Source organism: Phoca vitulina, unplaced genomic scaffold (genome assembly GCF_004348235.1).
Source record: "Phoca vitulina isolate PV1807 unplaced genomic scaffold, GSC_HSeal_1.0 scaffold5, whole genome shotgun sequence".
NCBI classification, from domain to species: Eukaryota; Metazoa; Chordata; class Mammalia; order Carnivora; family Phocidae; genus Phoca; species Phoca vitulina.
In genome coordinates, this window is record NW_022589708.1 from 60,870,840 (window position 1) to 60,886,489 (window position 15,650).

The following is a 15,650-nucleotide window of genomic DNA, read 5'->3' on the forward strand; positions in this document are numbered from 1 at the left end:
AGAGAGCCTTTCACAAAATCAAGATTAGGGAAGTGAAATAGGAGGCCAGCCCCAGCCCCTCTAAGCCTGGAGGCTGGACCCCAGAACACCAGGAAGGAGGAAGCAAGTTCAACGCACTCCCCTCTCAGGTTATTCGGGGGGGCACTGGTTCTGAAGTAGGGTCCACAGCCAAACTGCAGTGGACTCCCACCCTCCTCTCCACGCCACCCCCAGATGCTCACTGACAAGACATGAGGTGGGGATCGGGTATCCACACCCTTTTAAAGTTCCACTGGTGATTCAGAGGCCCAGAGTTGGCTGGAACCCCTCACTGCTCTTAACGATGTGTGGCCAGGACCTGAGCTCTCCTGTGAATTAATTAAGAGTTGAGGAAAGGCTCCTCCAGTCACTTGCTCTGTCCACCTCTCGCTGGAAGCTCAATGCACAGCTGAGAATCAGCAGCTGTGCCGCTCCCCATGGGATCACGGTCAACTCCTAGCCATGCTGGCTGGGCCCTCCCTGACCTGCCTGTGACATTGGGCACTCTCCCCAGTGTGGAGCGGCCACAGGCTGGCCTTGAGGCCCTGTGGACACACAGCAGGCTGCTCACCTCGCTTGGCTCTGTCAATAGCAGTTTGCTTTTCCCAATGCCACTGTTCCCTCAGCTGACCAGGAAGGCTTTGCAAGGAACTTGGACCTCCAAGGCATCAGGCACAAAGTCCTTAGTTGCAGATGCATAGCCACTCCTGGAAGCAGGAAGCCGATAGACAGAATGGCTGTCAGGAGCCAGGAACAGAAAGCCCTGTGGGGAGAAAGCCTAATTCTGGGGTGGGCATTACTACTCCCCCCCCAGCATATCACACAGCTCCTTCCTTCCTTCGTCACTTCCCTGCTTCCCTCCCTGGGCTCAGGAACAATCCCATCCTCTCAGGCTTTACATTTCCTCTCTCATTAGCTTCCTGAACTTTCAAAACGATTAGACTCTAACAATTTGGCACCCAAGCCAGCTTTCTCTGACTGCCTCTGATACTGGAAGTGCCCCTCCCCCCAAAAAAAGTCCTCTGATAGATGGATTATTTTCCCTTTATCCAATTTCGGGGGGGAAAGAAGAGGAGCTTAGGAGACCATTGGCATCATGCCCATGCCTTCTACCTAGCTGTAGAAGGACTGGGTGCAGTGGGGGGCTTTGCAAGGACAGAGAGAAGCAGGAGGAAGGAAGGTAGCTGAGTTCGGTACGGCCTCAGGGAAAGCAAAGACTGCTCCGGGGCTAGGGGGTGTGCGCCGCACAACTCTAGGGGGCATTGTTCAGATTGCAGTGATGGGGCATTCGTATCTGCTTCGAGCAGCTGCTTGCAGATGGCAGCAAAGCATGCGAACGAGGTGCCTTTTCTAATTTGCACAAACGGATCACACTGGATAAAAGTAACCCTGAGTTCTTTAACCGTTTCTCTCAGCCCGTTTGAGTTCCCTCTTCCACCTTTGCTTTCCTGGTATTGGCTGGGTATGGAACCGGCTGAGGGTGGTGGAGGCAGAATGGAGGCAGATTAGCTGGAGGAGGCCCTGAGGGCAGGAGTGTCCCCACACACGGGCAGGCTGGGTCTCAGAGCTTGGATCTCTCGCCCAAAGAGCCCAGTGATTTCTCCCCTGCAGTGGAGAACAGTTCCCTTTCTCCTGAAGGTCCTCCTAGAAGCCCAGCACCCTCCCCCACACCGTGTTTCCACACAGACTGCCAACGGCTGGGCTCTTGGGCCTGCACGACTGCCAACTACAAGCCCGGACACTGCTGAGGAGGCCAAAGAATGTGTATGAGCCCAGGTTAGGTTTGGAAGTCACTGCCACCGACTGGGGACAGTCATGGCCCCTGTCTCACAGTCGAGAGACCAGGAAGAATGTTCCTGTTCCCGCCCTCCCTCCGACTCACGGCATGTCCGGGGCAGCTCAGAGAACACCCTTCCCACCGCTTCTGCTGCTCGTGGCGCAGTGCGGCCGGCAAGACCGCGGACTATGCCGAAGCTTCCTGGGAGGCTGACTTGAAGCTAAAAAGAATATCAATAATAAGGGCTTTGGGTCAAACAACTTGGGTTTAAATCACAGCTCTGCTTCTTAATAGCTCTGCCATCTCCTGTGTTGACTTAACCTTTCTGCGCTCCTGCAGCCCAGAAGAGGAGACTTTTCTGCAGAGAAGGGAAGATAAAAGCTAACTATTGGGCAGCCTAGAGGAGATGTATGCAAGGCATTTATTACCAGACTTGGAATAAATTAAGAGCTCAATACATAGTAGTTACTATTAATATTACTATTATTAATAATGACATCAATAATCCCCGTGTTCAAAACTGAGCTCCTCATTTGCCCCCCACCCCCATCCCAGCCCTCCAAATCATTAGGGACTTTGAGAGCATCTTAAACTATAACCAAAGATGAAGCTGTGTTTCCCCAGACAAATGTTGGGGGGCGGGGGGGCAGGATCACTGTGAAAGAATTTTCTTGCAGAAGCAAGCAGTTCCTCAGAAAGGGCTAAGGCCCTGGAGTCAATGAGCAGGGTCCTAGCCAAGGACAGGTACTGGTGGGGAACGAGTGAGACCTTCCCAAACCACAACAGAGCCAGAAGAGGAGGCCACAGAGAACCTGCAACTAACTGCCCTGAAGATCCCCTCCTTCAGGGGCAGGAAGCCCAGAGGCTTTTCTCTCTGACACCTAGCTAGAGGAGACCTGAGCCTCTGGATGACCACGCTGATCCTATTAAACACTAAGGTTTGCCGAGGGCAGCTCCTGTGGATTAAACCTCTTCCTCAAGCTCTAGGCTGTGAGCCATGCCAGAGGGCGGTGCCAGGCTGGCCTGCAGGGCATGTCACACCCTCCTTCTGTCCTTCGTCCTGGCTATTTGTCTTCAGTGCATGATCCTGTCCTGGGTCAATCTGTTGTTAACAATAAGGTTTGGGGGGCCCTGGGTGGCTCAGTTGGTTAAGCGTCTGCTTTTGGCTCAGGTCATGATCCCAGGGTCTTGGGATCGAGTCCCCCATCGGGCTCCCTGCTCAGCGGGGAGTCTGCTTCTCTCTCTCCCTCTGCTGCTCCCCCTGCTTGTGCTCTCTCGCTTGCACGCGTGCGTGTTCTCTCTCAAATACATAAGTAAAATCTTAAAAAAAAAAAATAAGATTTGGCTTTTTTGTATCCCCCATCCACTTTCTGGGGAAGTATTTTATCTTCACAAACTCTTGATATCAGTCCCTGTTTTTCAGTGCAGAGAAGAAATGAATGACTTGCCTAAGATCACAAAATGGTAGGTCATAAAGCCAAAGGAGGGTTTCCATTCTTTTAACACCCAGCCTGGGGCACCTTCTACTACACCAGTGATGCTTAAAGGATGAGCGCCAGACAAGCAGCTTTAGCGTCACCTGGGAACCTGCTAGAAACGTGGTCTTGGTCTACCGTGGGCGTGGTCACACGCCCTCCAGATGATTTTGACTCAAACTGAGCAACCACTGTACTTAGTGCTTCCTGAACCCCTGAAGATAGGAATCACCAAGGGGCGAGCTCCTAGGCATGTTTCTCCCAATTTACCCAATATGGAATTTGCTTAGGCCCCACCTACTTCTGTGAGGGACTTAGGAATCAGGTTTTGTTCTCTTTTTAATTTGTTCCAGGTAATTCTTAGGTTCAGGCAAGTTTAGGGAACACTGACTTGGTGCTGTTGCACAGATCAATATAGGGGAGCTTTATAAAAGTCATGGTGTGCCAAGAAAAAACAGCATAAACCCAAACTACAGTGACTCTCACACTGGAATCAAAATAAGGAATTATCTTTCCCTCCATTTCACTAAATGTACAACAACAGGGAAACCCACCTGGATTGCACCCCTCCCACTCCGTGAACGAGTCTGGGGAGAGACTTTTAGAAGCCTGCTTTCCCAGGGCAGGAAGCTGACTCAAGCTCTTGGGGCTGCTCTCTGTGTAACATGGAAAGACCCAGCAAATAGTGGCCACCGCCAGAGTGCACCCCTTTGAAAGAAAGAGGCTGCCACTGTATTTGCCTAAATCTGGGGGTTGGGGGGCAGGGTTGACGGTTACACTTCCCACCATTATCTGCAGTCCTGCCTCCTGAGAAAAACAAGCACTTTTTCCAAAAGGATGTGGGGTGAAGAGAAGGGAGCAGCCGCCGCTTGCCTCCCCTTGGAATGATGGAAATGTGCGGGGCTGCCTTAGGAACTGATAAAAACCCTCGTGCAGGGAGGAGAGGGAGTCTCTCAGATGACTAGGCCACAAGAGAATCACCTGGAGGATTTCTACAAAATGTCAGTGTAGGCCCCGGTGCGGACCAACTGAATCAGAATCTCTAGGGGCAGGGCCCGAAACTGGTATTTTAAATTCTTGCCCCGTTATTCAGACAGGATTGAGAACCACTGCATAAGCCTAATTAATTCTAAGATAAAAACCATCTCTCCATCCCCGGGAACTGGCCGCCCCTTAAAATCACAATGAGGTGGAGAACCGGCTAGGGCACAGCGAGGGTTACCACCAGGCCAGTGAAATCATCAAGCACCGTTCACCAAGCTCACACGGTGCACAGTGGACACCCGCCCCGAAACCCGCGTTCGGAATGTTCCAGCTGGCGCCAGAGGTCACAGTCCACAAGCTGCGTTTTATTGGTGAGAAAAAAACACACCCAGGAAAGTTCTAAGCCAGAGTCCTCGGCAGCAGTTTAGAGCTCGCCCGGCCTGACGCCGACAGCAGCCCAGCGCAGTCACCCGAGCACGCCCTGCAGGGCGCCAAGGTAACGCCCAGGGCCTCCGAGGCCCGCGGGCCGCCTGACGTCAGTGGGTCCCGGCCCAGGCGCGGCAAAGCCCCGCCCCTCGGGCGCCAGCCGGGTCCCCGAGCGTCCGGGAGCTGCACCCTGCCCGCCCTGTATGTGTGCCCGCGGGCTGCTAGCCTGCGGGTGCCACTGTCGCTTCGTCGGTCCAGCGAGAGCGCGAAGTCCCGGGCGCGTCCCCGCCAACCCTGCTTGCCCGTGCCGAGGCGGGCCACGTGACGGCCAGCGGCCCCGCCCACCCGGCGCTGCACCCTCGGCCGCCCGCGCCGTCTTACTTGGTGTATTCGCGCAGCCCCTCGGCGAGCCTCGCGGCGCTGCGGTGGAGGGACGCGGTGGGGCCCGCCCTCCCGCTGCCCCCGCTGCCCCCGCCCTCGGGAGCCGCCAGCGGTTACGTCATTCCAGTTATGTAAGAGCCGCGGCCTCCGGGGCTCTTCTCTACGCGGAATGCGGCAGGGTCTTCCGTACGGCTTGGCCCAGCGCCCACTCCTGCCCCAGGCTCAGAGCGCAGGGAGCGGGAGGGCGGGGCCTGCTGCGGGCCGCACTCAGGGCCACCTAGTCACCTCGGGGTTGAAAGCGGGCGTCAGTACGTGTTTAGGGGATACCTGTCTGCTGGGTATGGCTGGGATGCAAAGATGGCACCGCAACTCACCTCGTAGAAAGTGCTTACCCAGAAAATCGTGCGGAATGAAAAAGATGAGGCTCAATGATATTAAAAAGATTTCTCCATCTGATGAGCTTCATCATAAGGGGTGTTGTGATAACTAGCATTTCCCAGGTTCCTAATTAGCTTATTGCAGGTAATGTCCCGAGTAACTCAGCAGCGAGCGATACAGCTCCCCTCTCCAGCAGGTGCAATGAGTCAGATTGGTAATGTGAACACAGTGACATCTGGCAAGAGGCAGGGCTGGGTCGCCCACCGGAGAGGTAAGTCTGTCTTCTAAATCCGAACTTCTGCCCCTAGTTCGGCGACTTCATGCGGTGCCAAGGAGGGCCCCTTTATCTCCTCCAAATCTCCATCGGCCCCCCACCTCCACCCCCCAAACTCCAGAAAACATACAGTGTAAGCAAAGCATGGTTGCTGTGGAGATCTAGATCCCAGTGAAGTCATCTGGCCCTGTTGTGTACGCGCATCAGGCATCCCTGTCCACATCTCACCTCCGTCCCTAATTGAGAGACGGGGCACTCAGTTAAATTCTGTACTGCTGTACCCAGCTCACCCAGAGATGGAGCGACTCTTACCTAAGAGGTACAGAGACCTGCTGGTTTCATGGCCTCATTGCCTAGGATGTGAGATAGAGGATCACTACCCCCCACCCCCACCAAGTGGATGGGTTTTTACGTCAGAATCTCTTTTGAAATAAGTTTCCCCAGAACAGTGTGTTCCTCTGAACAGGACTGTGAGGTTCTACCGCATTGCTCTTATTCCTGACAGAGTGATGAAAGGAGGCCTTCTGTAAAACCGCCCAGCCTGGTGTGACTTTCAATACCAGTCTGGTTTGGCTGGGGGAATATTTTAGATTCCCAGAGTTACACAACTGTGCTTTGTATACTCTTCTTTGTGTCAGTGATGGAAAAGGTGTCAGTCCGCTCTGCATCCCACTCACCACCTCAGGAAATACGCTTTTGGCTCGCAGAGGGGTGAGAAATTGTTTCGGACCAGAGTCTATTGAGGGCATCAGCCGCACCTTGAAGTGAAAGGTTGGGTGGAAGGCCAGCTCTCAACCTGGCGTGCGAACCTCCCCGGGCACGCTGCATAGCCACTCTGTCTCAGTGTTCTTATTCATAGAATGGGAGTGAAATGCTCACCTCATCACCTCATGAGGTTATGGTGATGGTTAAACACTTTTGTAAAGAGCTTAGCAAGATGCCTGGTTTCATCCGAAGTGATCAAAAAGTGTTCACTTCCCTCCTTAAATTTGTCCTTCTGTTCCTTTCTCCCCTTACAGTATAGCCATGCCATGTACATTCAGTCGATCGTCCATGAGGGCACGAAGCATGTAATGTTTATCCTCAAATCAACAAGCATCCACAGGGTACCTAGTGTGTGCATTATACACACATCATGGGAGGTTTTAAGAAAAGACAACCCCCACCTCAGAAGGGCCTTCCACTCTCCCCTGGCTGACAAGGAACATATACACAAAAAGAAACAGAGGACAGGACAGGATTAATGGGAAAAGGCTCCAGTTTAAGTAGGAGTTAGCTCAGCTGGATTTTTGTCCTATTTCTGATTCCCAGTGTGACCTGGGGTAATAATGATAAAATTTATTGAGGGCTTGATATGTGCCAAGCATTGGGATTATCTCACTTAAGCCTTACAGTGACTTAGTAAAGTGGCTCTTGATATTATCCCCATTTTACAGATGAGCAAATTGAGACTTAAAGGAGTAAGTCCCTTAGCTGAAGTCATAGTGTCCATGCCGGAGCCATACTGTATGCGGCAAGTCACTTAGCCTCTCTGGGCCTTAGTTTTCTTACCAAATGAAAGGGGGAAACAGATGACATGTGGGGTCCCTTCTAGCTCTGACTTTCTATATTTAATAAGAGAATTACATAAAAATTTTAAATAAGTTAAGCCCAAGGCGCTTTTAAGAGTGACACTGAGTGGGGGTAGCTGCTTCATTTCACATGGGTAGAAAGACTCTAAAATATTTCTTATGTGTCCCAGCTTTCAATTTGCTACCCAATAAACCAAACAAAGAAAGCCTCCTCCAAAGCTTCCTTCCAGTTGATTTAGAGTCCTAAAGCTAATTTAGACCAAACTGGAAGGAGAAGCAGAAGGTGTGGCCTAAGAAATCCATGGCTTCTCACACAACAGATATACATGATAGGAAGACTGCAGACACACACACACACCAGTGTTCGCATCATCTTCCACCGAAGCTCAGTACCAATTTCTCCAGCCCAGTTGTCATGGCAACACCAGCTGCCAATGAGATCATGGAAGACAAGGTTATAATGGCAGTGGTGCCTTAATATTTTACCTGGCAAAACCACTTAGATAATAAGATGAATGACCATAAATCATAAATCCATAGGAAGCCCAGGCACTGCTCTTTGTATGTGTTTAATGTGGACTTGGGGGTGGGGAAGAGAAATGAGGGCAAAGGGAAAGGAACAGAAAAGAAGGGAGGATGAGGCTGGGGGTGGGGAGGAAGATCTCTGATGCTGTGACTCCTCAGCGTGGATCATGCACAGGTCCTGACCCTGTTTGTGCATGGATTCAAGAACTGGTCTCTTCTGTAATGACAATAAGGGGGTTAGGGGCTCCCAGCCTTAATTACAAAAGTCTGATTATAAGAAACCCAAGGCGACACTAAAGGAGGAGAGAAGCAGCCCAGGGGAGATGTACGTGGCAGACAATGACCCTCCCATGCAGTGGCTCACACAACCACCCAGCAGGAAGCCAGACCCGATTTAGAAGTACCTTTCTGGTTGCGCCCCGAGTCCCTTGATGCCCACCAGCTTTTCCAGACTGGTTCACTCCAGGGCTGTCTGCTGTCCATCTGAACCAACTTCCTAAAGAACAAATCCATTTGATGTAAGGGTTTCCTTCCTTTCACAGTGGGGATCTCTAGGAAGAGCTTTGGCCCTGGGGAACCAGGGTGGGAGAGAGACTCGGTTTACACTGAATACCCTTTTGAGCCTTTGAATTTTGTACTATGTGCATGAATTAGCTATCCAAATAAAAAACAGGCAAAGGTCCACTTTATTTCCCTTGTCCTCCTTCCCAGAACTAGAGATGGTAGTGGTGAGATGGGCCAACGGCAGGGCAGTCGTGAAGCCCGGGTCAGTCAGTCTCCATGTACCCAAGCTGATGAAGGAGGTGATTTCCCGAAAATGGGGCTCGTGTTGGTCTGAAACTCTCATGGTGTCTGTTTCTAGAGCTCTAGTTTCATGGCAAGCCGGTTCCGTTCCCAATGCAAAGGCAGTGGGGGCTCAGGGGTGGGGGTCGAATGAGAGCCTGGAGGTTGTCGTAGCTGGCCCTCACCTACTTCCCTGTACCACCTAGGTCCCCCTGCCGCCCAGGAGAAGGGCCACCGGCGAGGCAGGGAGAGACAGGCAGACACAGAGTGGCAGGGACTGGGATCGAGAGTCAGAAGACCCACATTCAGCTCTGACACCTCTTCAGAGGAGACACTTGACCTCCCTGAGCCTCAGTTTCCCCTCTACACAGCAGTGTTAACTGTCTAGTCCTCACAGCATAGTAGTGAGGCTGAAATAAAAACCTGTCCTCTTATTTAACAAATACTCATACCCTACTTGCTATGTGCCCAGCACTGTTCGAAGCTCACTTCAAACGAGCCTGCAGCATAGAGAATTTCAGTAGAGTGTCCAAGATCACGTGAGAATCTAGAAAGCAGCACAACCAGGATTCCAGCCGGACAGCCTTCACGCCTTTTCTGTACGGATGGAACACCTCTCATAGTGGGTTCTCCTCAGGTTCTTCTTCTAGCCACTTCGGGCTGGAAACTCCTCCCCTTTTTTGGTGTGTTGACGGGTTCCTGTGTTCAAATGGGTGACTCATAGTCCCCTCGGTTCCCTCTACCGCATTCCTCCCCTGCCCTCCATTTCACACCCCTCCAAGGACTCCCCGCCAAGCTAGAGGCACTCAGAGACTCAAGGGGGAGCATGCTGGTGGGGGGGCACTAAGACCCACAGTAACAGAGTGAGATTGGGTTTTGAGCCTGTGAGCGAGCGTGCGTCCCTTATCTACACCTGCAACGACCCTGCCCTTGTCCGCTATTCAGTCCTGGGCCATTTGATCATCCTGGGGAGGCTTGGAAGGACTGAGGAATACAGTTTCATTTATGTCTTATTTTTTATTGTGGCAAAATATACATACCATAAAATTCATCATCTTAATCATTTTTAAGTGCACAGTTCAGTGGTTTTAAGTACATTCACATTATACCATCACTACCATCCATCTCCAGAACTTTGTCATCTTATAAGGCTGAAACTCGGTACCCCATTAAACACTAACTCTCCTCCCCGCCCCCCAGCCCCTGGCAACCATCCCTCCACTTTCTGTCTCTGTGACTTTGACTATTCTAGGTACCTCATATTAGTAGAATCATACAGTATTTGTCCTTTTATGACTGATTACGTGCACTTAGCGTAATGTCTTCAAGCTTTATCCATGTTGTATTGTGTGTCAGAATTTTCTTCCTTTTTTTTTTTAAGATTTTATTTATTTGAGAGAGAGAGAGAGAGAGAGTGAGCAAGAGAGCAGGAAACGGGGGGGAGGGGAGGCAGAAGCAGACTCCCCACTGAGCAGGGAGCCTGATGTGGGGCTCGATCCAGGGACTCCAGGATCAAGACCTGAGCCGAAGACAGACGCTTAACTGACTGAGCCACCCAGGCGCCCCAGAATTTTCTTCCTTCTTAAGGTTGAATAATATTCCATAGTAAATACAGCACATTTTGCTTATCCACTTATCTGTTGATGGACATTTGCCTTGCTTCCATCTCTTAGCTATTATGAATAATGCTGGTGGACGCTGGTGTACAAATATCTCTTCAAGATCCTGCTTTCAGTTCTTTTGGGTGTATAACCAGAAGTGGAATTGCTGGATCCCATGGCAATTCTATTTTTAATTTTTTGAGGAAACTTCATAAGGTTTTCCGTAACAGCAGCACCATTTTACATTCCCACCAATGTTGCACGAGGGTTCCAATTTCTTCCCATCCTTACTGACACTTGTTATTTTCTGGTTTCTCTTGTTGTTATGGTTGTAGAATGGCCACTCAAATGGGTGTGAGATGGCATCTCTTTGTGTTGCATTATTATTTTTTGTTCTATATCTTAAAATGCTTCTAATAATTTCTGTGCAATCTGCTGTGCCCCCATCTTGTCTTCTTTGCTTAATATACCTTAATTATCCACATACCCTCACACACATGCAATAGTGAAATTACAGTTTGCTCCTTAGGTATGAGGTTTTGTGGATGTGCATAATTTAGAACCAACTCCACTTCTTTTCTCTCACTGGCTTTAATCCATTGTTGAGGACCATTGAGTTTCCCTCAGGTGAGTCACATGGCCTTAATCCAAAAGGCTTGGCAACTAATTTCATCAAGTGTTTTGGTTGAGTTGGGCTCATTTCACCAGACACACAAGGTGGGAAATGACAACTGTTTTCCCCAACTGAGCTCTCAGTTGTTCATTTGGCAAAATAAAATGTCAGATTACTGATCTTTCCATTTTGATTCATGGAAAAAACATGCCAGTAACAGAGAATGTGCCTATTTAAATGAATCTTATGAATATGGGGCATTTTTGAAGGCAGATCTCTTTGTATCCATAATGGAAAGTTCATGATATAGCAAGTGGAAACAAGCAGGTTGCAGAATAATATGACTAATTTGATATAACTTATGGTTATATATACATAGACATGTTCCGAAAGGATACTAAAAAATGAGCGCTGGTCACCTTTCAGGGGACTGGGACTGGGAGTTGTGGTAGGGTGTGAAATCTTTTACATTTTACTTTATACCCCCTGCCTCTACCTGAATGCTTATCCGTAAGCATGTATCACTTTTATAATAATAACAGAAAGTTGTAAAACAGTCATTTTGGGAAAATAAAAGGGCTTTATACTATTGATTTATCTCCTGTCTCCAGCTGTGGAGGAATAGCCCTGTCCTAGGTCAGGTTCCCTGGAGACAGAGCCCCAGGTGGAGCTTTGTGGAAAGTGATGGACTAATGGAGTAGTCTTGGGAGAGATTAGAATGCGAGTGAGGGAAGAAGGACCGGAAAAAAGAAGAAGTTGGGGAAGGATGTGGCTTCTCATGAAGTCTGGCCTGATCCCGCAGAAAGCTCCGGATTTTCAGTGACACCACAGAGCTTAACCTGCCCTGAAGCAAGAGGGTTGAGCTTTTACTCCCTCTTCCCCAGCTCATCCTAAGCTATGAGTAACTGTGGATGTTGGGGGGCGGGGAGGGGGTCACTCTGGTGCATGTCCTGGCAAGCTGGCTCCACTAACCAAGGATGGGTCTCCAGGAAAGGCTGCAGGTGTGAGCCATCAGCCACAACACCAGAGTAGGCTGGGGTGGGCCCACCGGGCTGGCACAGGGCGTCCCAGCGGGATCTGGGCTACACCCACGTCCCCCAGTTTACTGGGGGCTGAACGGACACTGGCTTCTTTACAAACAAACTTATAAACTGTAAATCGATTTGTGAAATGCCCTTTTTTTTTTCTGGCTATGGAAAAGCACAGGCTACAGACATTTTAAAGCAGAAATATTCAAATGAAGAAATAAAGAGTAAAACAATTGGTTTGGAAGAATCCCGTCAGACTGCAAGACTTTTGCAATGGTGGGGAAAATCATCAGAAGGCTGGAGGAGCTCGGAGCTACCGACCAGGGGCAGAGTTGTTTGGGAAGTGAGTGTTCTAACCTAGGTACTGATGGTGTGGAGGGGCTTTTCTTTTTTTGACTTCGGGGACAATGTATATCTCATCGTTGACTGTATCTCCCTTCTGCTTTGGTGGCTGAGAAAGTTCAAATCCAGATTTGAATCCGGGACTAAGTAACCCAGGGAATATAGGTAAATAAAGGTAGAGATTGATCTTGGAAGGTGTATTTGAAGGCCCCAGATTTCATGAGCTGCCTTGACATCTTTGAGCCTCAGCGAGGCTCAGAGGACTAACCACGAGTTCCCTGCTCTGAGCAGAGATGCCCCCCACCCAACAGGAAAGGCTCCCACCTGCTAGCTCCCTTATGCAACTGGCTGCACCCCAGACATGGTTCAAACAAGCCCATCACATCCGCCCACCGGAACCAGAGGTTACCCCAGCCTCTCATTACTACAGAGCATGGCCCCTGCGTGCCCTGGTTGGTCGCTCTGTCCCCGTGTGCAACCTCCATGGGGCCCTGCATCGCATGCCGTGTCCTCCTCCCCGGGGCTGTGAACACATGTGGCTAAGAAACTCCCATCATTCGCATCTGCCCAGGGTCAACTGTGGGGTGTTCAGCCATCTCCTACTATTTAGGGCGAGGGACCCCTCTCTCACCAATGGGGTAAACAGAAGGCAGTCAGAACAGAGAGACATTTTGAGTCATGAGACTTTGGGGGCCTTATTAGAACCTGCCATACATGCAAACCCTGAATGTCACGCCCGCTCTGCAGAAAGTACGAGCTGCCTTCTCTTTGCCTTTGGAACTGTACTTCCACACAATGCAGTAAGAAAGTTTTACACTTTAAAAGCTAACGGATCTAGCAAAGAAAGTGTTCTAGAGAAAACAATAGAAGATGCATTTGAGAAACACCCACCTCCTATTTCAGCTCTGCGAGGAATAGCAAAAGGCTGTCGCTGACGAGAGCCAAGATAAGTCGGCTGCTATCGTACCAGCTGACCTGCAAAGTGAACTATTGCAATCCCATCTCTATAAAAGAGAGATTTACTTTCTTCTTAGCTCCATACCCATAAAAAGAGAAATTACCACTAGAATCCATCAGGATTTTTTATTAATTCATTTTTTTAGAATCCACTATGAACTCATTCGCCCAGCTACAGATGAGGAGTTTTATGGAGCCCAGTTTGCCTCGAACGGGTCCCTGATGGGTGTCGGCTTCTGTGTACAATCATCTGTACCCATGGAAATCCCGCTGGAAGGAAGAACAAGAGAAGCGTCCCCAGGCCGGGAGGATTCTCTCCCCCAGGGGATTCAGGGAAAGCACCGAGGAACAATTGTTCCGAGTTTATTTCATTGACAATGAAAGATGCCCACAAGGAAATGAAGCACAAGATTCATTTGTACAAAAATGAAAGTTATTGACCGCTATGCCTGTTCTCATGCTAAAACAGATGGAAATCACATGAAATACTAGAAGTGGCACCCACACTGCCCTCAGGGTCATGACCAAGATGGAACAGTTCTGGGTCAGCCTAGGACTCCTGTGTGGCCTGAGGGCACATGTGTGGCTCTCTGACCCACAGAATCATAATCTCTGCAGACCATGGTTCTGCATTTTAAACAAACCCTTGGGTAGTTCTGATGGTTCGCTGAGGTTTGTGAACCACGGGTGTGGTTGACCCCAGTGAAATGGTTCCATTTTTACCGCTTTCAACGACCATTTCCATAGATTCAGGCAAAGAATAGGGACAATGTGGTTTTTACCGTGATGCCCAAGGTAGCAAATAAAATTAAATGACTTCAGTGTATAGCTCATATTTGCTGCAGTCTTTTCTCAGAATAATCAATTATCCCTTCTAGTCGTATGGATCTGGTCTTTGACTTCTCAAAACATCTGGAAAGTTCAGATGTTATCATGTTAATTTCTCCAGAATACCATTCCTGCAAAGGAGGAATGGCTGACTTTTTGGGGTCACTCTTGGCGGGGTGCTTTCATTCTGCAGGTATATGCAGTCCACTTAACATCAGTGTTAAGTCATAATCAGGGCTCTGGATTATGACTCTGAACGTCCCATGCTCATCTTCTATCAAAAAGCCTAGATGAAGGAAATGATCCTAACGGAATACATAAAGGACATGCAACTGATCACTTCCTAGACAATCTGAAGGTCCTCTCTGGGTTAAGCCAGACCTTCAGAGAACCGTAGTCATGGACAATTTGCCTTGGCCCAGAACTTCTTTTCCGAAATGTGCCTTGTCATAACCACCTCACATCATTGAAGGAGGCTCTAATAAATTATAATTCATAGACTGCAGGTGCATTTGTTTTTGTTTTTTTTTAAAGATTTTATTTATTTGACAGAGAGAGAGGCAGCGAGAGAGGGAACACAAGCAAGGGGAGTGTGAGAGGGAGAAGCAGGCTTCCCGTGGAGCAGGGAGCCCGATGCAGGGCTTGATCCCAGGACCTTGGGATCATGACCTGAGCTGCAGGCAGACGCTTAACAACTGAGCCACCCAGGCACCCCTGCAGGTGCATTTGTATAGCATGCTGAAGATGTCACCCACTGAATTCCTCCATGTTCCCTCCATGAATGGATGCACAGCAATATGGGCTTGCAGACTTAACTCATGTTCCTCCAGAGGGGACATATTTTTTTTCCTCCGTGGAAAATGTGCAGTTCATAGATGAAAATTTAGTCCAGGTTTTAGTAATTATTGAGGACCTATGACCACAATTCTCCTTTGCAAAGGGGGGTGGGGTACATATGAGAATGATCACCCTACTTCATTTCTCCCTCTGGGGTGAGAATCTAGTGTGTCAGTGTAGGGGGAAAAAGAGGTTGAGAACTCCAGCTTTCTAACCATCTCAGTTTTTTCTATAGTTCTATTTTTTTTACTATATATTTTTCTTTAATTTTATTGTCTCCAATACAGCATTAAAAAAAACCTCCAAATTTGTTGTGAAACAAGATATAAATAGAGAAAGGAATGAAAGCAGGAAATAAATCCTTCTGGCAAAGGGGATATTTTGCCACTTTCACAAGCGTATTTGGTAAGTTATCATGTATACCAAGATAGAGATTTCTGCAACACTCCAGGGACAGTCATGCCTATCAGAGACCGGGCATCTCCAACATCTGAGACCTGGCTATTGGTGTACCCAAACCCCAGCCAATGTCTGTGGGCTGCTAACAGCCAGTTTTACGATTTTTTAAAGGATTTTTTTCATAAAATCCTCTTTCCACCTTTACCCAGGGCCCAGGAACACAGTCTTAGAAGCATGTGTGGGAGGAATGTGGGGGGCATGGGCTCAGGTCCTCAGTGTCGACAGATGAAGAGGAGTCAGCGATATGTTCCCTTGGGCATCCTCCCCTTGTCACAGTCTCTCCGTGGCCAGACTTCTCCTGTAAGTCACTCACTAGGGCACCGTAAAGTGTTTTAGCACCACTGTGGGGTGAGGACAGTGCTGAGATGTGAGCGGGAGAACCTCCATTTGCTC

At 49.2% G+C, this 15,650-nt stretch overlaps 1 protein-coding gene across 1 annotated transcript in view; it reads right to left on the reverse strand.

Annotated features, from left to right (window-relative positions):
* The window catches only part of DHRS12 (dehydrogenase/reductase 12), a 34,500-nt gene extending 26,799 nt beyond the window's left edge, over positions 1-7,701 (reverse strand). The window contains 4 exon segments of the mRNA XM_032402623.1: positions 590-614; positions 617-725; positions 5,062-5,156; positions 7,678-7,701. Coding sequence (XP_032258514.1) covers positions 590-614; positions 617-725; positions 5,062-5,156; positions 7,678-7,701 — 253 coding nt within the window.
* Between the last annotated feature and the right edge of the window lie 7,949 nt (positions 7,702-15,650).